General features: G+C 37.7%; 1 protein-coding gene across 1 annotated transcript; it reads right to left on the bottom strand.

The window, feature by feature from the left end:
* Positions 1-942: 942 nt before the first annotated feature.
* LOC115821622 (GTPase IMAP family member 8-like) lies at positions 943-23,191 on the bottom strand. Its single transcript, XM_030785427.1, has 5 exons — positions 23,167-23,191; positions 22,091-22,867; positions 5,371-6,147; positions 4,915-5,004; positions 943-1,547 (listed from the first exon to the last, which is right to left on the bottom strand). Exons 1-5 carry the CDS (start codon positions 23,189-23,191, stop codon positions 943-945), a joined length of 2,274 nt encoding a protein of 757 aa, XP_030641287.1.
* Between the last annotated feature and the right edge of the window lie 269 nt (positions 23,192-23,460).

Below are 23,460 nucleotides of genomic sequence, written 5' to 3'. Positions count from 1 at the left end.
GCACATCGGACTCAGCATGCACAGTAGAAGAGCAGAAAAAGACACTTTTAATATTTCACCCGTAACTCCGAACTATTGTGGTCATAAATTTAAGATTAGATCACTAAGCAACTACACGTGTGCCATCTTTTAATGTTTTCCAATTGTTTAAAGCAGCGATCTGAATTTTATAACGGACTTGCGGAGCGCAACACGAAAAACGGCTTGCTCAAACATATTGAGAGGAGTACCGTAGGAGTGCAGAGAGCGAATCCGTTGATTTTAGTGAAAGCTAAAACCTTGCTTAGCACTTATGGAAAAAGTATGCCTACAGTGTTTGACCTGTCTCATAAAGAATTCTCGGCATGTAATAGAAAGTTATGTAGGTAAAAACACTTATTTTCCAAAAACGTGAGTTACTAACATAAATGGCGTGGACGAAGCCAAGACTAGTTTACGTATCCCCTTAGTCCTTTATATGCACAAAACGACAACTAGTCTTGGCTTTTTTCCCATGCCATTTATGTTAAAACACAACACGTGCGTTTGAACGTAGACATATAGACAGTGACAATCAAATGTTTATTTGAAAGAGAATATTTTGAGTGACATTACACAGTTTTCATCTTCATACATACAAGTTTTTCTACACACGTTCTTTTTCTTTTCTCTTTCTCAGTCAAAGTTCATCACACTTTTATACAGTCAAGTATACTTAACATTAAAATCTATAACTGTATTCTGTAAATGCCAGCATTATTCTTTGTTTATTTACTCACTAAACAGATGGAATTTCATATTTTGTGAGCTCAGTGAGTTAAAACCTGAAAGGTGTGCTAATATTTTGAACCCCAGGTCATCCTTTCCAACTAATAAAAATACAGAGCAATTCTGTTTTTTCTTTGTTTCTCCATATCCCACTCTTCCTCTTTCTTTTTTTAAAAAAAACCTGTATCCTCATTATCACTGGTTTTCTATTTTGTAATGAAGACCATTGTTTCCTGCCACCATCTTCTCTATCTTCTCCATCAGTTCAGTGACTTGAGAGTCATCAGCTCTGTTCATGTTGTTGAAAACATGATACCTGTTCCCACATTTCTCAATAAGCCGCTGAAGTGCTGTCGCCTCAGCTTCTATATGCTTCTCTATAGTTACATCTTCAAGCCAGTCCCCAAAACTAAACAGTACCAGGATGTGTTTCCAGACCCCGTCACCCAGGAGCTCCAGGTGTTCCTCTAGCACCGCCCTCTTTTGTTCCGAGTACGAGAGTCGCACAGGAACGACCAGAAGAAAAACGTGGGGGCCTGGTGGGCACAGAGACCCACCGAGAACAATCCCACGTTTATCTTGCAGTGAGGTACACTCTACAGGCAAATTACTCCACCATCCAGGAGTGTCCACTACAGTTACATGTCTTCCTGCGACTTCACCCTCTCTCTTCACACACTGAGGAGTTCTCCCCAGGTTAAACTCCTCTTTGCCCAGAATGGTGTTCCCAGCAGACGTCTTCCCGGCTTCTTTAAATCCCAGAAGCACAATCCTGAACTCTGGACAACTGGAGTTATTTTCTGGAATTGACAACACAAAAGTAAGTTCCGTTAAAAATGCGAAGGCAAACAAATACATTGTATTCAGTGATAAAGAAAAGCAAATATTTGGAGTTCCTCTGTAAGGTGTGTGCATTGCACATAACTGAGTTCTGATAAAATCTTTAAGGCCACACACCCAATATGTGTAAAGTAATGTCTGTTCCATATTGCTTTACATTAAAACAAATCAGATGGGATATAGACAACAGAACATACAGAATTGCCTGTAGGGGGAAATTGCCCATCACAATAAAGGAAACAGGAAAAATTAAAAATAATGTTTGTTTGTTTTTTTTAATAATGATGTATAGCTTATAGTAATTCTATATGATAATTGTGCATCACCTAAAACATGAAAGATTTCTATTTATTTACTTATTTTTGAAACTCACCGAAATGGCCCTCTGAATCCATAGACGCCATCGGTGCCTTTATTTACGCGTATGTAACCTGAGACACAGGGAAGTTTACCAGCTTCAGTTTATGTCCAATCCTCATTTTAGAGAAACAACAGAGGATCCAGTACTATACATGGAATGCTGCCAAACACGACCGTCAAACATGAATAGTTCTAGTGTTTTCCACTTTTTGTCCAATGTTTTAGTTGATTTAGTCATGTGGAATAACTGCAAACAGAACTATCGTCATCTGAATATTAGAAATTCTCTATACAGGGTTCATCATCTGTTTGACATCTGATTTTATTTTCATCCGAATAGTAGAAAATGATTATTTAAGTATGGGATATGTCATTTTCTGAACTATTCTGAAATATGTGCATTTAAAATACTTGCCAGAGATCCTCTACAATTATATCCTTCTGTTTCTGTCATACAAGCTTAGTGTTTACTTTGAAAAATTTTAAACATCGTAATTGTATTGTATTGTGCAGTAGGTCTTGAGAGACTTTACTGAATGAGCTGTAAACTCTGTCTTATTTTACAAAGCAACCTCTAGAACCTTCTGGATTTCAAACAGTGTGGAACATACAGAAAAGTGCTTAACTAATGTATTGTGTAATTTTACTCTTCCTGAAGAAAAAAGCCTATGTAGAAATGATTTTTATGCTAGAACTTATACATACCTCTTTAGGTGTAGACCCGCCACTGAACTGAAAACAAATAAGGATGTCTTTCGAAACACAAGTACAAAAGGTATGACTTAGATAGTGAGTGTGTCGCTTATCAAAACAAAACTAGTTCAACTGGATACAGCCCAAACGCAGACGCGTGCACACAAGCATGCACACACATTCTCACACTGAGGGGAAAAAAGACAAGGCACATATGGAGATGCATTGTTGCTTATGGGTACATTTTCTACGTTTTTAAATGCTGAATATCTGAACTCAAGTCATTAAATGTTCTAGTCTTATGAAAAAGAGATTGGTAAAGATAAGTTCTTAAAACATGCAGTTAACGTGAAATGTGAGCATATGCTGGCAGAAGTCTTTATCTTAATCTGAATCTCTTAATGTATATTTATAAAATTTAGAAACTGGATCTATAAAGAACAATCATGATTCTAATCCAGATTATTGGTTTATTCCACCTATTAAAGCAATGGACGCACAGCTCAGCACATCTCTCCCTGTTATATCAGACCTACTTTAGACAAACAAATGCTTGACAATTAGTGAATGAGTGGTGTTGAAAGCAACATGCTTCAAAATGAGAGTTTTGTTATGTTGAGATTAATTGTTATGATTTAATTTGGTTTGAGAATTGGTTTGCAACATCCATCTGTTTTTAGCACCTCCTTGCTGCGTAAAATGGTCACTACACGTAAGGATAAGTATTATTATTCAAATGATTAAATGGTTTAATCGGTCATCTCTATCAGTCAGTCACACACACTTACTCAGAGCACAGAGGTCAATTGGACAACCTTTTTTTTTGCTTTCTCCTCTGTAAAACCAGATGGTATTTATTGATGTAAATAAACTACTGAACCAATCATGCAGTGATAATGAGAAGTTTATTTTGTAGAATTTTTTTCCCGTGAAAAAAATATATTGACTACACGCAGTATTTACAAAGAGTAGAAAAACGAATCTCATATAAAACAGTCTGTTTCTTGACATACAATTATATAGTAACATTGTTACATACTGTAGATTACATAGAAAACATTATGTTCAGTCATAGAAATGAATGTGGCTAGTGATTCTGGACCTCTAATATAGAATGGATGGAATTTCACCTCTCACCCTTTCACCATTACTTTATGCATAAAATTTGGTCATGAAATGCATGTTCTTTAAAAAGAAAACATGATTCATTCATTAATTTAAGTTAATTAAATAATAACTAAAAAACCTTTTCAGGCACAATTTATCAACTGACAGAAGGACTAAGGTGTTCATAGAAGATTTGACTATTGTTCAAATGATACTATGAGGACAAGACACCCAAAATATGTTTGTCACAACAGTTTCAATGGCATAACATCTGTACAGCATATGTAATAGTCTTTGTAGTCGGCACTCAAAAGATGAATCATTCATGACTGGAAAAAAATATGATGAGAGACTTGTCACATTGCAGATCAACGATAAAAACTCTGGCTTCAAGAGTCTTGAGATTCTGTGAAGTTGCTCTGTCACAGAAACATGTTTCTCTTACAAAGTAAAATTCAAGTAAAATTTCTCATGTGGGCTGGGTCATGAAGCCAAACGAGAGTGGACAAAGCAAAGCTAATCAACCGTAATAGCCAAAATGTGTGCTGTCTCAGTACTTTCAAACTGTATGATGAGTTCTTTAGTTGTCTGCAATTATTTCTACAAAATCAAAATGTCATGACTTCCCTGTGTTATTTAATTGAATATCCTAATGAATATTCAGAATGAAAGGAAACACGGTATAAGACGTGACGGCAAAGCACAATATAGCTGTAATTTTCTCCCCAAATTTATAAATGTCTTACGTGTAGAACCTCTATGGCGTTCGCTCTCTACTCCTCAACACACCTAACTACACCTCAGTCCAATCAAGGGGGGAGGAATACGGAGCTCCCTGAGGAAACCCACGCAGACATGGGGAGAACATGCAAACTCAACACAGGGACCTGGCTGCCCGGCCGGGAATCAAATTTAGGACCTTCTTGCTGTGACGTATCCGCTGCGCCATGCAGCACTACCCACCGCCCATTTCTCAGATTTTATTTTCCGTTGACATTGTCGGCGGTATTTTATGGCTCGCACATCTTCGCTGATCTTGACGTTCTGGGTTCAAAGTACGCATCACCCCCATGTAGGAATAACTTCTAGATGGGGATTCATACACCTGCCTTCTTTCTCCAAGCCAAGCTTTTCTCACGGACTCAGTGGATTCAGGTATTGACCAACCTGAGCCGTACCCCGAGCTTGTGGTTGAGTCCAGAGACATCTGTGATTCAGACATAGTTGTATATCTCATAGATGTATTTTCTCCACCCACTGTGAAAAACAATAAAAAAAAATATACATCATTAATACAATTAATTTTCACCTCAAGTCTTTTATTAACAGATTTGTACTGTTTTTTTTTCCTGATGACTTTACTGATTCCACAGTTTCCACAGTATCTGGAAAAAGGGCCAGTAGACAGGGCTGTTGTAAAGTTGTTTATGGTACATAAATACAATTTCAGAGCTTAAGAGTTGGTTTTGATTCTGTCAAATACATACATTACACAAGTCTTCATGGATGGAATCTTCTTTACTCCATTTTATTGCGTTTTATTTCATAGTATCAACTACATTTAAAATAACATCTGAGAAATATTGTCAAAATGCCAGTATGATTCTGTGTATGTTGACTTACTATGAGGAATGCAATCCGGTCTCCTAGACTTCGGTGAATCGTTGCCCACTGTTACCGTTCTTTTCCCAGTCTGCATTATATCCAATTCTTCTTTTTTTCCAGTAAGATCTATCCCCTCATCTGGTGGCAATTCTTCTTCTCTTCCCACGTTTTGCTCTACTGTTTCATGCAATCCCTTCTTTTCTATTTCATAATGAAGACCACTGTTTACTGCCACCATCTTCTCTATCTTCTCCATCAGTTCACTGACCTGAGAGTCATCAGCTCTGTTCATGTTGTTGAAAACATGATACCTGTTCCCACATTTCTTAATAAGCCACTGGAGGGCTCTTCCTTTACTCTCAATGTACTGCTCAATGGTCCTTTCTCTTAATGAGTCCCCTTTAGTGAAAAGTACTAAAGTGTGATTCCAGACTCCCTCACCAAGAAGCTTCATATGTTCCTCTACCACTGCTCTCTGTGTTTTTGTGTATAAGATTTTTACAGGAATGATCAGAAGAAAAGCGTGGGGTCCTGGTGAGCACAGAGACCCACTGAGAGAAGTCTCTTGTTTATCTTCATCTGTGGTGTGTTTTACACGGAGGTAACTACTCCAACCTGGAGTGTCCACTACAGTAACATGTCTTCCTGCCACTTCTCCTTCTTTCTTCACACACTGAGGAGTTGTCCCTGGGTTGAAGACCTCTTCACCCAGAATCGTGTTCCCAGCCGAAGTCTTCCCTGCCTCTTTAGATCCCAGAAGAACAATCCTCAAATCTGGAAACCTGGAATGATTTTCTGTAAATGACACAACAAATGTAAAGGCAACAAATACGCTGTATTCAGTAATAATAAGTAGAAAACATTTGGAATTTGCTCTGAAGGGTGTGTGCCTTACACTATTCTCTATGAAGGAAAACACAAAGCTAAGTTCTCATAAAATCTTGAAGGCTACAAAACCACTATTTATTAAGTAATGCCATTTAAATATTGCTTTACATTGAATAAAGTAAGATGGGATACATAGACAACATACAGAATTTGTCTGTGGGGAGAAATTTGCCCATCACAATCAAGAGCGCATTAGGAACAATGAAAGGGGTAATATAATATAATTTTTGTTATAAGGTACAGCTTATTGTTCTATAATAATTATAATAACTGAATGATTTTTTTTCTGTATAAAGGCCATCAAAAACATAGAATCCCCCACCCCCCCAGAAACTCACCAAAACAGTTCTCTGATTCCACAGAAGCCATCATTGCTGTACTTGACTCTTATGTAACCTGAGATATAGGGAAGTTTGTCAGCGTCTCCAAACCAATAACACATGTAATGCTACCAAACAGGGACGTCAAATGTGAATATTTATGCTTTTTACTTTTATGTCTTATGTTTTATTCAATTTAATTGTTTCATTCATGTCATCAATGAAAACAGAATTATTATCGTGTGAATACTGAAAATGCTTAAATAAGTTTGGGATTCGCCTCTTTCTTGACAAGCCGTCAAGAAATACAATAAATTTGGCAAAGCAAGCCACAACCAAGGTCTATATTGAAAACAAAACAAAATAAAGTAAAACAATTTTCTAAACAGCCATAAGTTTTACTTACCTGTTTAGCTGTTGTCTTGGATCCAACAGTGAAGCAAAAGTAAATTTGCCACAACCACGTCCAGCCAAACCTGTTTAGTCCCTCCCATTGTGGGTCTGTAACCAGGCAACACTCTGTTTATCATATCCTTAAGCTCTTCCACCCAATTAGTCTTCTTATGGTACATTTTGAACTCTGCAGGAGTCTACTGGATTCTCAGACAGCTCTTTGTAACATATTGAGTGTTCTAACATGTTACTGAATGATTTTTGCCTTTTTACTTTGTATATCCTTGTTCCTGCGTTTCAGATTTCCTTGGGTGTTCTGCATCTGATTCGGATGAAAGATTTGGACTTGGTGTTTTTCTGTGTTGCTATTTCCCACATGTTGTGGACTGTTGCCTGTTCTGTCAAGCTCTGCTTCTGAATTGCATTTTAGATTTTTGTGAATATTTCTGAGATAAACTTTGTGTCTCTGAACTTGGACCCTCAAACTCATATCATCATCACAGAAAGAGGATGTTTTTGCAGAGTACAAATGATATGACATAGCCTTAGCAACCAAACAGGTTAGACTGGACACAAAACGCATACTCTAAGAAACACACACACACACGCATGACGGTCTGGTACGGGAACTGCTCTGCCCACAGCTGCAAATCACTACAGAGAGTGGTGGATGTGGCACAGCACATCACAGGCAACAGACTCCCTGCCATTCAGGACATCTTCCAGCAGCGGTGTCTGCAGAAGGCTCACAGCATCATTAAGGACCGCAGCCACCCAGCACACAGACTCTTCTCCTTGTTACCATCTGGCAGACCATACAGGAGCATGGCTGCGCGTACCACGAGACTTAAGGACAGTTTTTACCACCAGGCCATCAGGCTTCTGAACTCACACAACTAAACACCCCCCCCCCTCTCATTGGAGACTGGACTACCTGTTTGTTGCACTGCCCACTGCTCAATTGCACTGTTACTCAACTACTAACTTGCACTGAACTGATTACCTACACAGGTTACTCCCTACTGCACTGTCCACTGTCTACTGCAGTGTCAATGCACTGCTGCACATTGATTACTCCATGTCTGATCCACAATGTTTACATGATACTGCACTGGCACTACACTGGTACATAAAGCTGTACATCCCCCATGTGCAATACCGTTGTTCACACCCGCCACTTTAAATTTTCATTTTAAGCCTCCTTCACATGTATATAGTGTATATTTCATATTCTATTTCATATTCTGTTATATTTATTGTGCACCCTCCTTGTACCTTAATTGTTCATTGCTCATACCTCTCTTTTCTATTTTTATTCGTAGTTAACTCCTTATTCTCCTACTCTTATTTTTTTAATCCCTGTTTTGCTCTTCTACTCCTTAGTGTCTTACTCCTTATGTATTTAAATCCCTACTGTACTTTTATTCTTATGACTAGTGTGCTCTTATTGCTGAGTTGACCTGTTTCTCTCATCTCACACATTTCATTGTACCGTTGACCCTGTGTTAACCTACATATGACAAATAATAAACTAAACGCACGCTCACGCACTCACATGCACACACACTCACACACACGCACACACTCACACGCACACACACTCACACACTCACAGGCACACACACTCACACACTCACACACATTCACACGCACACGCACACACTCACACACTTACTCAGGGGACGTGATCAGTCAAATGATCTCGTGTGATTACTGATAATAATATTGATGTCTTATGTCTTAATAATATTTTTGAGCTTCTGTTCAGTCACATCAGATGGTATTTACAGAGGTATGTAAACTAATGAAAATTACATATATTGTGTACATATAGTGCTCATATAATATTTACAAAGAGTAGAAAAATAAATAACATATGAAATAATCTTTCTGGGTTATGAATTTGTGTAGCAATGCTAAGTCACATAAAAACAGTCACATCAACTGTGTTCAAATACAATATTGAATTTGCAGGTCAGCTCTTTATTAGCTAAGATAACATATTTACACAACAATTTTATGTAGAATCCACTTCAGATATTATAGTCTGTGTCAGAACTTTCACCCCAAATAATCTGGCATTGTTGGTGGTACTCCAAGACTTGTATATCTTCGCTTGACCGCGTCATTACATGGACTATAAACTCTGTCTTACTTGACAAAACAATCACTGTAATCAACTGAATTCCAAACAGTCTGGAACGTACAGTAAAGTGACCAACATAGACCAACATGAGGCATAACCTGAGCTCATTCTGATTCAAAATAAAGACATCTTTTGAAACGCAGAGTACAAATAGTGTGACTTTGATAGTGTGTGTAATTTATCTGAACAAAAATGTTTAAACTGGATACAACACAAACACACACATGCACGCACACATGCACACACATTCACACATTCTCATACAGAGGAAAAAAAAGAGAAGGTGCATATGGAGATGCATCGTTGTCGATGTGTACATTTTCCACACATTTAAATGCTGAATATCCAAACTAAAGTCTTTAAAAGTTTTAGTTTTATTAAAAATAAATCAGCCAAAATAAGTTTATGTGAAACGCCAGCATAGGCTGACAGAAGAAAGACCATCTCACCAGCGTTTAATAAAATAGTTTTAGATTAATTAAACTGAGATATACACTGTAGAAGCTGGATATATAAAGCACATTCAAAATTCTAATCCAGATTACTGGTTTGTTCCACATATTAAAGCAATGGACCCACAGCTCAGCACATTTTGGGTCTCTCCCTGTTCTGTCACATCTGCTTCACACAAACAAGGGCTTGATTATTGGTGTATGAGTGATGTTGGAGCCACCATGCTTCAAGATGAGAATTTTGTTATGTTGAGATCCATTGTCATTATTTAATTTGGCTCAATAAACAGTTTGTGACATCTACCTGTTTTTAGCGCCTCCTTGCTGTGTAAACAGGTCACTGCATATGAACACAAAACTTATCTCTGTAAGTATTAATATCCAAACAATTAAATGGTTTAATCAGTCATTTCTGTCAGCCAGTCAGTCATATGCACATGGTCAGATGACAGACACATGTCAGTCAGATCTTTTTTGATTTTCTCCTCTGTAAAACCAGATAGTATTTATGGATGTAAATAAACTACTGAACCTATGAGGTGATAACGAGAGGTTTATTTTGTTCAGTTTTATGTATTTTCCAGCGAGGCTCAAAAATGATACACAGTATTAACAAAGAGTAGCATTTATATTTTATTTTGTAACAACCAGAGTGCATCTGATGACAATAAAACCTGAATAAGCATTGTATCGGCCCGATAATTCATTTTCTGTCAGTGACAGAGTGACAAAGCTAAGTTCTCTTAAAAATGGAAAGGCAACAAATATACCGCATTCAGTAATAATAAAACAGAGACGATATTGAATTCCACAGTGGGGTGTGAACATTATTTTCCATGAAGGAAAACACAAAGCTAAGTTCTGATGAAATCTTAAAGACTACACATATACTATTTATTAAGTAATGCCAGTTCAGAATTGCTTTACATTGAATCAAGTAAGATGGGACATAGAGAACATACATTTTTTTAAAAAAATTGAGTCAATTAGAGCCATCACTGCTTTAATTGACTCTCTTGACACCTGAGACATAAGGAAGTTTACCAGCATCATTCTGCAAACCAAGCTCACATGTAATGCTACCAAACAGGAACAACAAACATGAAAAGTTATGCTTTTCTCTTTTTGTCTTATGTTTTATTCGATTTAATTGTTCATTCATGTCATCAGTGAAAATAGAAATATTATCTTGTGAATACTGAAAATGCTTAAATAAGTTTGGGATTTGCCTCTTTCTTGACAAACGGCTTTAAGATATTTGTCACAGCTCCTCCTCTGGTACTTCTTTCTGTTTCTGTCATTTTCATTTTAGATTTCCTTTCACTAATTTTACATACAGCCTCATAAGTTGTACACATTGCAAAAAATTGGTAAAGCAAGACATAAACCAGGCCTACCTTTAAAAAATGTAATTTACCAATGGATTTACTTACCTCCTTAGTTGTTATTTTAGGTCCAGCTTTAAAATGAAAGTGAATTTGCCACACCCACCTCCAGCCTACTCTCTGTTTAGTCCCTCCTACTCTGGGTCCGTAACCAGGCAAAACTCTTCCAGCTAATTACTCTGCTGAGTGTATTTTGGAATCTGTAGGAATCTACGGGATTCTCAGTCAGCTCTCTCTGAGGTATTGAGTGTTTTAATCTGTTACTGAACGGTTTTTGCCTTGTTACTCTGTGTATCCTTGTTCCTGTGTATTATTCTCCCTTGGTTGTTTCCTATCTGACTTGGATGAAAAATTTGGACCTGGTATTTTTTTCATGCTGCTTCTTCCTGACTGCTGTGGACTCTCACCTGTTCTATCAAGCTCTGCTTTTAGACTGCATTTTAGATTACAATTAATATTTCTGTAATAAACTTTGTGCCTCTAAAGTTGGATCCTCAAAGTAATCATTATGGAATGAGGGTTTTTCTGAAATGGCATGTGTGTTGCCTAGGTACCCAAAACAGGCTAGACTGGATACAACACAAACACACACATATACACACACACACACACACTCCCAGGGAAAAAAAGAGTTGCAAGTGAACTGCAATACTGCCTACATGTGCATTTTCCACTTCTTATACTTAGATGTGCCATTGTTTAGAGTTTGTGACTTTATTAAGGGTAATAAGTCAAAATTACAACACAAGCAACCAGTCCAGACATTAAACATTACCAGTTGGTCCAGCATTTCCATTAGTAGAGAATTCACACCAAAGACTATAAACAGCACATGTCAATAAACATTTTTACGAATTGTCATGCACTAACATGCTCCTGTCTGTACTTTCTAAGTAAAGCTGCCTTTGAAACTTTTCTCTCTCTCTCTCTCTCTCTCTCTCTAGATAGATAGATAGATAGATAGATAGATAGATAGACAGATAGATAGATATTACATGGCTTTGTTGGATACTCAATTCTGATTGGTGAATTATGGTATTCTACGGTCTGTTATATCTGTATAGCAGACCACTGCTATGTAAAACAGACTGTTGCTATGGAACTATTTTTTTTAGTGTAAGCAATAAAATCATTTGTAAATCAATAAAAGAATGTTTAAATCAATATTAAATTAATGACCGACTCTCTGTGCAGTATCCCGATTATTACATGGCTACTTACTAAAGTAATCAATTAAATTATTGATTACTTTAGTAAGTAGCCATGTAATAATCGGGATACTGCACAGAGAGTCGGTCATTATTGCAAAATAGACCCCTTCAGTGTGATTCGAGACCCCTCCACTTCTCGATGGGGTCCTGCATCACCCTGTCTGGCTTTATTTCGTGATAATGACTGGCTGGCTGTACATTATCCCTTATATTATACACACACTCAAACACAAACACACACACACACATATGTACTAGTGTTTGGATTATAGTTGAAGGTAATCAAGGGATACAAGCAGTTTAGAAATGACAGATTCAGCAGAATATTCAAATGACACTTAACTTTTCATTGGGACAGTATTACAAGATGTAATAACAGCACAGTGATGCTCTTGCTTTCTCCAAAGAATTATGAGGGACTTACATATTAGCCAACAGAACATTGTCTGGTGTTCTCTCTGTTCCTCACCTAATTACCATTCAGCCCAATCAAATAATATTTATCAGCCTGTGATTACAATAAAATTATAACACTAGCTTGTAAAGTAAAGACAGTTGTGGTTTTCCATACTTCCCAGTTCATAAATTGGATATTCTTAGATTTATTTAATTACATGATGGTCTAATACAGAGTCACATTCAGATGTATATTGCTTTGTTGGAGGTATCAACTAAACATAATCTTACATTGTTGGCCGTGATACATCCGAACTTCTAGATTTGGTTATTGGTAGGAGATCGTTTTTCTGTTTTCGCCTTGGCTCTGACTTGACCTGGCGCATGGAGAGGGCAACCGGGTAAGTTGTCCTGGGACCAGCCCTGCAGGGGGCACAGGAGAGAGAGTGATCCTCACTCGTTGGGGTGGTTGCGGGGGACCACTGAAGTAATTTTGTCCCAGGCCCAGGCATCATGTACGCTGGCCCTGTCTCTGACTCAGTTGGCTCAGGTATGGAAAAATATGAGCCATATCCTGAGCTTGTGATTGATTCCAGAGACAGACATAGTGATTCAGACATAGCTTTGTATCTCATTGATGTGTTTTCTCCACCCACTGTTAAAAGACAAGGAAAAAATATATCATTAATACAAATTTTTTTCAGTTCACGTCTTTTATTAAAAGTTTAGTGTGGTAGTTTTTAGGAGATGACACTTTCCTTAGTGTCTGTCCAGGTGACTTGCACTGTACTGACATTATCATTGTTTTCACAGTTACATCCTGTCCACCTCATGCTCTACCCTCTCCATTTGGTTTGTTCAAATTTTACCTTCTGGGAACTACATGCACTTTCATTTTTTAACGTGATATTCATATGTTTGAATTTTTTCTAATTATTTCATTACAAATATTATTAGGCCTCTGTCTCTAGTTCCCTGTCTCCTGGCTGATCAGTGTCCAGATGGACCTGATTGTCTAATCACCTGGTTCCTCAGTTGTTGTGTTTGCCCTTGTCCTCAGTTTGTTTACTCTTTTTTTGATTGTGTGTACATCTCTGTGTTTTCCTGTGTTCCTTGGTGAAGTCTTACACTTACTGTCAGTGCTGAGCTGTGCCTAGTCCCTCTTTATCCTGTTAGCTCTGTTCCCTCTCTTAGCCTTTAAGTATATTAACTTTAGCTTGTTCTTGACTTCTGATCTTGCTGATACCCCAGTAGCCAGTGTATTGTGTCTGTTTATTGACAAACTGCTTGGTTTATAACTTGGAATACAGTATCACCTGCACTTGCATCCACTCTCACTTATCCTGATTAGGGTTGCGGGAGGTGCTGGAGCCTATCCTAAGCACTCAGGGACACACCCATCGCAGGGCAGACACACAGACAAACACACTCACACCTAAGGGCAATTTAGTGTTTCCAATTCACCTAACCTGCATGTCTTTGGGCTGTGGGAGGAAACCGGAGCTCCCAGAGGAAACCCACGCAGACACAGGGAGAACATGCAAACTCCACACAGAAAGGACCCTGGCCGGGAACCGAACCCAAAACCTTCTTGCTGTGAGGCGACAGCGCTACCCACTGCGCCGCCGTGCCACCCCCACTTGCATCCAGTCTCTCTCAATTCATGAGCTTCATTTTTAGAGAGTTCTGTGTTGGAGTTTGTGTTACTGTCAATTTTGACAATAATATTTCCATATTTAATCTAAATGAGTATTAGCCTAAAAATATCAGTCATTGCTCCTCTTAAATACAAATAATCAGTTTCAGCATTGTTCCTGAAAACAAAAACTGTCACAATCCAGCCTGGTCCTTCCACTGTTTAGCCACGTTTTCCCTCTCTCCCGTTTTGTGTTCTGCTTCCTGGGTTCCACTCCACATTTTTGTTTTCGCACCAATCACCAGCCTTCCCTCTACTCACCTGTTCACCATTCTCTCATTAGTCTGTGTTTTAAAAGCCTTGTCTCACCACTAACTTCTTGCCAGACTATCCTCGCCACTTTTTGGAAGGTTCTCTCGTGTTTTCATGTATGTTTTTCTGACTCTTGCTCATGTTTTTGACTTTTGCCTGTTCCCTGGATTTTTGCTCTTGTCTTGCCCTTTTGGTTTTTGTGATTGCCTGGACGATTTTGCCCTCCTCGTCTGTGACCTGTGACCTCACTTTTGATTACTGCTTTGCCCTCCTCTGTACCTCTGCCTTCTGTATTGGACTGACCTCTAGTTATTTTGAACTCTGCTTGGACTCAAACCATGTTTTTGCCTTATCCCCATTCTTGCCTGTTTATGAATTTACTGCTAACACTGCCTGCTGTTTTCTGTTTCACTGGAATTTTTGATCATTAAAGTCACCTTTTTCAATACAATCTCCTGAGTCGGCTTTTGGATCCATATTCTGTATCTCAGGCCTCACAGGCCATGACAAAAACATTGAACTCAACCCAGTTGACCCCAAGCCACTAAGGATGGGTAAAATTATTATGACGTATATTTTGACTAACTATCAAGAAATTTATCCTTTCTCTTAGACTTTAGTGAATCATTGGCCACTCATGTGGGCATTGTTTTTTCATCCTCTTCTTTGTCAGAACTGAATTCTGTTCCATCATCTGGGAGCAATTCTTCAAATACATCTATTACACAAGTCTTCATGAGTGGAATCTTTTTTATTCCATTTTATTGAGTTCAATTTCATATTATCAACTACATTTAAAATAACACCTGGGAAAATCCTGTCAAAATGCCAGTATGATTCCGTGTATATTAACTTACTATCAGGAATGCAATCCTGTCTCCTAGACTTCGGTGAATCGTTGTCCACTGTTACCGTTCTTTTCCCAGTCTGCATTATATCCAATTCTTTTTTTCCAGTAAGATCTATCCCTTCATCTGATCTCAAATCTGGACACCTGGAATGATCTTCTGTAAATGACACAAAAAAGCTAAGTTAAAAATGTAAAGGCAACAAATACACTGTATTGAGTCAAAATAAATAGAGAACAATTGGAATTCCTCTGAAGGGTGTGAGCATTATTTTCTGTAAAGGAAAACACAAAGCTAAGTTCTGATAAAATCTTGAATGCCACAAATCCACTATTTATTGAGTAATGCCATTTATTATTTCTTTACATTATATCAAGTCAGATGATATACAGTGTACATACAGAATTTGTCTGTGGGGAGAAATTTGCCAATCACAAGGGAGCGTTAGGAAAAATGATATAAATTTTATAATAAGGTACAGCTTATAATAATTCTGAATGATTTGTGTGTAGGCCATAAATGCCATCATATGGAATCCCCCCCTCCAAAACTCACCGAAACAGCTGTCTGATTCCACAGAAGCCATCACTGCTGTACTTATGTAACTGGAGACACGGGGAAGTTTGCCAGCGTTAGTCTACAAACCAACCTCATGTGGAATGCTACCAAACAGAAATGTAAAATATGAAAAGTTATGCTTTTTAATTATTGACTTACGTTTTATTCGATTAATTGTTTCACTCATGTCATTGGTGAAAACAGAAATGTTATCATCTGCATACTTGATTAGTATTCATGATTAAATAAGTTTGGGATTTGCCTCTTTCTTGACAAATGGTTTTAAGATATTTGGCACAGCTCCTCCTCTGGTACTTCTTTCTGTTTCTGTCATTATACACTTGAGATTTCCTTTCACTAATTTTACATACAGCCTCATAAGTTGTGTTACACTGTACAATAAATTTGGCAAAGCAAGCCACAATCCAGGTCTATCATGAAAAGCAAAACAATACAAAACCATTTTTTTTTAAACTACCATAAGTTTTACTTACCTCTTTAGTTACTGTCTTGGATCCAATAGTGAAGTGAAAGTAAATTTGCCACAACCACCTCCAGCCAAACCTGTTTAGTCCCTCCCATTCTAGGTCTGTAACTAGGCAATGCTCTGCTTTACCTGATTATCAACATATCCTGTAGCTCTTCCACCCAATTAGTCTTCTTATAGTATATTCTGAACTCTGTAGGAATCCACTGGAGTCTCAGACAGCTCATTGCAACATATTGAGTGTTTTAACATGTTACTGAATGATTGTTTCTTGGTATATCCTTGTTCCTGTGTTTGATATTTCCTTGGTTGTTCTGTATCTGATTTGGATGAAAGATTTGGACTTGGTGCCTGTTCTGTCAAGCTCTGCTTCTGAATTGCATTTTAGATTTTTGTGAATATTTCTGAGATAAACTTTGTGTCTCTGAACTTGGATTCTCAAACTCGTATCATCACAGAAAGAGGATGTCTTTGAAAATGATGTTTTGCAAATGGCATTACATAGCCTAAGTACAAATGGTATGACATAGTCTAAGCAACCAAACAGGTTAGACTGGACACAAAACACATACTCAAAGAAACACACACACACACGCATGCACACACGCACACACTTACTCAGGGCACATGATCAGTCAAATGATCTTTTTTGAGCTTCTGTTCACTTACATCAGATGGTATTTACTGAGGTATGTAAACTAATGAAAAATACATATATTGTGTACTGTTACGTCCCTGGTGTAGTGTGGTGTCTAGAGGTATGTAGAGGGGACGTAGCATAGGGGAAATCCACCACCTGTACTGGTTTAGGACGGTGTGATGGGTGGAGGAAAGACACGGACACGGGGAAGCAATATGTAAAAGCCTAGCATATCTAGCATATCTTCGCTGGACCGCATCATTACACGAAATATAAACTTTATCTTACTTGACAAAACAATCAGTGTAATCAACTGAATTCCAAACAGTCTGGAACGTGCAGAAAAGTGACCAACATAGACCAACATGAGCCATAACCTGAGCTCATTCTGATTCAAAATAAAGACATATTTTGAAATGCACACGCACACATTGGTTGGACCCTTAGACTGATAACTGTCTACATTACATTGCACTGCATATCCACTCAGTATTGGACTGTTCATCTACTCAACTCGCTACTGTGTACACCACTACTGTCTATGCTGATGCACTTTAAAATTGTTTCACTCAGGGACTGTACATCCACTGCACATTCTTATATTCTTATACTATTATATTTTTATATTTCTACATTTCTTTCCCCTATATATATATATATATATATATATATATATATATATATATATATATATATATATATTCCTTTTTATATATATCTTTATACTACCTTATTTACCTTTTATTGTTTTCTTATTATAATCTTACTACATTGTGCAAGTTGAGCTGGCCCCGAGCCCAAGAATTTCATTACTGATAAAGATGTTCATATTGTTATCTAGTAAATGACAATAAAACTTGAAACTTGAAAACTTAATTTTGCTCAATAAACAGTTTGTGACATCTACCTGTTTTAGCGCCTCCTTGTTGTGTAAACATGTCACTGCACATGAACACAAAACCTATCACTGTAAGTAGAAGCATTATTATACAAACGATTAAATGGTTTAATCAGTCATTTCTGTCAGCCAGTCAGTCACATGCACATGCTCAGACCACAGATTTCAGTCAGATGACAGACACATGTCAGTCAGATCTTTTTTGACTTTCTCCTCTGTAAAACCAGATAGTATTTATGGATGTAAATAAACTACTGAACCTATGACGTGATAACGAGAGGTTTATTTTGTTCAGTTTTATGTATTTCCCAGTGAAGCTCAAAAATTACACACAGTATTAACAAAGAGTAGCATTTATATTTTATTTTGTAACAACCAGAGCACATCTGATGAAAATAAAACCTGAATAAACATTGTGTCGGCTCAATATTTCATTTTCTGTAAGTGACAAAACAAAGCTAAGGTCTCTTAAAAATGGAAAGGCAACAAATATACTGCATTCAGCAATAATAAAATAGAGAAGATATTGAATTCCACTGTGGGGTGTGAACATTATTTTCCATGAAGGAAAACACAAAGCTAAGTTCTGATGAAATCTTAAAGACTACACATATACTATTTATTAAGTAATGCCAATTCAGTATTGCTTTACATTGAATCAAGTAAGATGGGACATAGGGAACATACAAATGTTTTGAAAAATATGAGTGAAAATCTTTTTTTTTTTAATGATGTAGGGCTTATAATAATTCTATATGATAATTGTGTATGAAGGGCATCCAAGACATGGATTTTTTTTCCCTGAAATTCACCAAAAGAGTTGTTTGATTCCATTGAAGCTTTAATTGACTCTTTTCACACCTGAGACATAAGGAAGTTTAGCAGCGTTAGTCTGCAGTAACGACCTCGTCTCCTCCCACACCAACTCCAGCCATTCAGTGATCGGCATGTCCCTTCATCATTCACACCTGTGTTTACTTTGTTTTCCCTGATTCCCCCCTCTTTATTAACCTCACTGTTTCACTTAGTCGTTGCGAAGTCTACACTTTCCCTATGTGTATTCTGAGCGCTCTGAAACTTATTCGTATATTCCTAGTGTTATTCTGAGTTGCTTTTCTGTTTGTAATCTATCTGACTTGGATGAAAAATTTGGACCTGGATCTGAAATTTTTGGACCTGGTCTTTTCTTCATGCTGCTTCTTCCTGACTGCTGTGGACTCTCACTTGTTCTATCAAGCTCTGCTTTTGGATCTCCTTTTAGATTACAATTAATATTTCTGTAATAAACTTTTTGCCTCTAAAGTTGGATCCTAAAAGTCATCATTATGGAATGAGGGTGTTTTGGGTATCTAGGCAACACACATGCGTGTTGCCTAGACACCCAAAACAGGCTAGACTGGATACAACACACACATACACATATACATACACATACTCCCAGGGAAAAAAAGAGTTGCAAGTGAACTGCAATATTGCCTACATGTGCATTTTCCACCGCTTATACTTCGATGTGCCATTGTTTAGAGTTTGTAACCTTAAGAAGGGTAATAAGTCAAAATTACAACACAAGCAACCAGTCCAGACATTAAACATTGCCAGTTGATTCAGCATTTTCATTAGCAGGGAATTCACACCAAAGACTATAAACAGCACATGTCAATGAAAATTGTTTCGAATTGTTATGAACTAACATGCTCCTGTCTGTACGTTCTAAGTAAAGCTGCCTTTGAAAACTTCTCTCTCTCTCTCTAGATAGACAGATAGATAGATAGACATTACATGGCTTTGTGGATACTCGATTCTGATTGGTGAATTATGGCATTCTATGGTCTGTTATATCTGTATAGCAGACCGCTGCTATGTAAAACAGACTGTTGCTATGGAACTATTTTTTTTTTTAGTGGAGGCAATAAAATCATTTTTAAATCAATATTTTGTATCAACTTATTGATTACTTTAGTAAGAAGCCATGTAATAAGCGGGATACTGTACAGAGAGTCGGTCATTATAGCAAATCAAACCCCTTCAGGGTGATTCGAGACCCCTCCACTTCTCGTTGGGGTCCTGCGTCACCCTGTCTGGGTTTATTTCGTGATAATGACCGGCTGGCTGTACATTATCCCTTACATATATTATACACACACTCAAGCACAAACACACACACACACATACGTACAAGTGTTTGGATTATGGTTGAAGGTAATCAAGGGATTCAAGCAGTTTAGAGATGACAGATTCAGCAGAATATTCAAATAACACTTAACTTTTCGTTGGGACAATATTACAAGATGTAATAACAGCACAGTGATGCTCTTGCTTTCTCCACAGAATTATGAGGGACTTACATATTACACAATAAAATTATAACACTAGTTTGTACAGTAAAGACATTATGGCTTTCCATACTTTTAAGTTCCCAGTTCATATATTGGATATTCTTAGATTTATTTAATTACATGATGGTCTAATGCAGAGTCACACTCAGATGTCTCTCGCTTTGTTGGAGGTATCACCTAAACAGAATCTGACATTGTTGGCCGTGATACATCTGAACTTTTACATGTCATTAGTGGTAGGTGATCGTTTTTCTGTATTTGAGTGCTTTGCTCTTGCTCTGACTTGGCCCGGCGCATGGGGGGGACAACCGGGGAAGTTGTCCTGGGATCAGACCTGCAGGGGCCACAGGAAAGAGAGTGATCCTCACTCGTTGAGGTGGGAGCAGGGGACCGTTGAAGTAATTTTGTCCCAGGTCCAGGCATCATGTACGCTGGCCCTGTCTCTGACTCAGTGGATTCATGTATGGAAATACATGAGCCATATCCTGAGCTTGCGATTGATTCCGGAGACAGTGGTAGTGATTCAGACATACCTCTGTTTCTCATTGATGTGTTTTCTCCACCCACTGTTAAAAGACAAGGAAAGAATATATCATTAACACAAATTTGTTTTCAATTCACGTCTTTTATTAACAGTTTAGTGTGGTAGTTTTTAGGAGATAACACTTTCCTTAGTGTCGGTCTAGGTGACTTGCACTGTACTGACATTATCATTGTTTTAACAGTTACATCCTGTCCACCTCATGCTCTACCCTCTCCATTTTGTTTGTTCAAATTTTACCTTCTGGGAGCTACATGCACTTTAATTTTTAAATGTGATATTCATATGTTTTAAGTTTTTTTCTAATTATTTCATTAAACATGTTATTAGGCCCTGTCTCCTGGCTGATCAGTGTCCAGATGGACCCGATTGTCTAATCACCTGGTTCCTCAGTTGTTGTGTGTGCCCCTGTCCTCAGTTTGTTTATTTTTTGTTTGTGTGTGCGTGTGTGTGTACATCTCTGTGTTTTTCTTTGTTCTTTGGTGAAGTCTTACACTTACTGTCAGTACTGAGCTGTGCCTAGTCCCTCTTTATCCTGTTAGCCATGTTAGCCGTGTTAGCCCTGCTCCCTTTGATAGCCCTGTTCCCTCTCTTAGCCTTTCAGTGTATTAACTTAGCTTGTTCTTGACTTCTGATCTTGCTGATCCCCCAGTAGCCAGTGTATTGTGTACCAGACTGTGTCTGTTCATTGACAAACTGCTTGGTTTACAACTTGGAATACAGTGTCCCCTGCACTTTCATCCAGTCTCTGTCAATTCATGAGGTTAATTTTTAGAGAGCTCTGAGTTGGAGTTTGTGTTACTGTAAATTTTGACAATAATATTTCCATATTTACTGCAAAAGAATATTAGCCTAAAAATATCAGTAATTGCTCTTCTTAAGTACAATCAGTATCAGCATTGTTCCTGAAAACAAAAACAACCCAAAAACAAGCCCTAAAAACAAAAACATTGAACTCAACCCACTCGACCCCAAGCCACTAAGGGTGGGTAGAGTTACTATGATGTATATTTTGACTTACTATCAAGAATTTTATCCTTTCTCTTAGACTTTAGTGAATTATTGGTCACTCATGTGGGCATTGTTTTTTCATCCTCCTTTTTATCAGAACTGAATTCTGTTCCATCATCTGGGAGCAATTCTTCAAATACATTTATTGCACTAGTCTTCATGAGTGGAATCTTCTTTACTCCATTTTATTGCATTTTATTTCATATCATCAGCTACGTTTAAAATAACATCTGAAAAATACTGTCAAAATGCCAGTATGATTCCGTGTATATTAACTTACTATCAGGAATGCAATCTGGTCTTCTAGACTTCGGTGAATCGTTGTCCACTGTTACTGTTCTTTTCCCAGTCTGCATTATATCCAATTCTTCTTTTTTTCTAGTAAGATCTATCCCCTCATCTGATGGCAATTCTTCTTCTCTTCCCATGTTTTGCTCTCCTCTTTCATGCAATCCCTTCTTTTCTATTTCATAATGAAGACCACTGTTTACTGCCACCATCTTCTCTATCTTCTCCATCAGTTCAGTGACCTGAGAGTCATCAGCTCTGTTCATGTTGTTGAAAACATGATACCTGTTCCCACATTTCTTAATAAGCCACTGGAGGGCTCTTCCTTTACTCTCAATGTACTGCTCAATGGTCCTTTCTCCTAATGAGTCCCCTTTAGTGAAAAGTACTAGAGTGTGATTCCAGACTCCCTCACCAAGAAGCCTCATATGTTCCTCTACCTCCGCTCTGTTTTTTTCTCTGTACACTGTTTGTATGGGTAGGACCAGAAGAAAAGCGTGGGGTCCTGGTGCACATAGCGACCCACTGAGAGTGATCTCTTCTTTAATTTGATTTAAGGTATACTCCGTGTGATGACCACTCCACCATCCTGGAGTGTCCACTACAGTAACATGTCTTCCTCCAACTTCTCCCTCTTTCTTCACACACTGAGCAGCTGTCTGCAGATTAAACTTCTCTTCACCCAGAATGGTGTTTCCCACTGAAGTCTTCTCAGCTCTATTGGGTCCCAGAAGCACAATCCTGAACTCTGAAGAACTAGAGTCATTTTCTGTAAATAACACAACCAATGTAAGATTTGTTAAAAATGTAAAGACGACAAATACAGGTTATTCAGGAACAAGAATATGGAACATATATTTTAAACAACTGTTTAAACAGCATGATGTTTTAAACAAAAGAACGGAATGAATGTGTCAGATAGATAGATAGATAGATAGATAGATAGATAGATAGATAGATAGACAGACATTCTGTCTAGACATTCATTCATTCTGTTCTTTTTGTTTAAAACATGTTACCTGTTTCCACATTCTAACCTCCCAGACATCCTTGGATATTTAAGCTCACCTGATACTACTCCATCTGTTGCCATTTTATCTGTGAGGATGGGTCAAACATCTGTGAAGTTCATGGAAATCAGTTTTAGTTCAGTAACAGAAAAAAACAATCCTTCAGTTGTACATGTTTCACTGTCAAAAAGCTACACAGACAAAACACGCATGCAGGTATTTAAGGTTTGTATTAATTCCGTAGAAGACAAATTATGGCAAAACCCCATTTACAGTCCTGTGTATGGTGTACATCTGTGCGTATGCGACCTTTTAAGTTTTTTTTTTTTTAACCACCCACATTCTGCCAGTG

Source organism: Chanos chanos, chromosome 9, assembly GCF_902362185.1.
Source record: "Chanos chanos chromosome 9, fChaCha1.1, whole genome shotgun sequence".
In the NCBI taxonomy this organism is placed as follows: Eukaryota; Metazoa; Chordata; class Actinopteri; order Gonorynchiformes; family Chanidae; genus Chanos; species Chanos chanos.
Note: the sequence above shows the minus strand (reverse complement) of the source record. Positions and strands in the feature narration are given on the sequence as shown.

What these genes read in the sequence shown, in the direction of transcription:
- LOC115821622 (XM_030785427.1), bottom strand. Translation starts at nt 23,191, where the DNA reads ATGGCAACAGATGGAGTAGTATCAG. An exon ending in ACCAGATTGCATTCCTGATA is followed by an intron (nt 6,148 to 22,090) that starts GTAAGTTAATAT and finishes TGTCATTTACAG; the next exon opens with AAAATCATTCCAGGTTTCCA. An exon ending in AAGCTCGGGGTACGGCTCAG is followed by an intron (nt 1,548 to 4,914) that starts GTTGGTCAATAC and finishes TGTCAATTCCAG; the next exon opens with AAAATAACTCCAGTTGTCCA.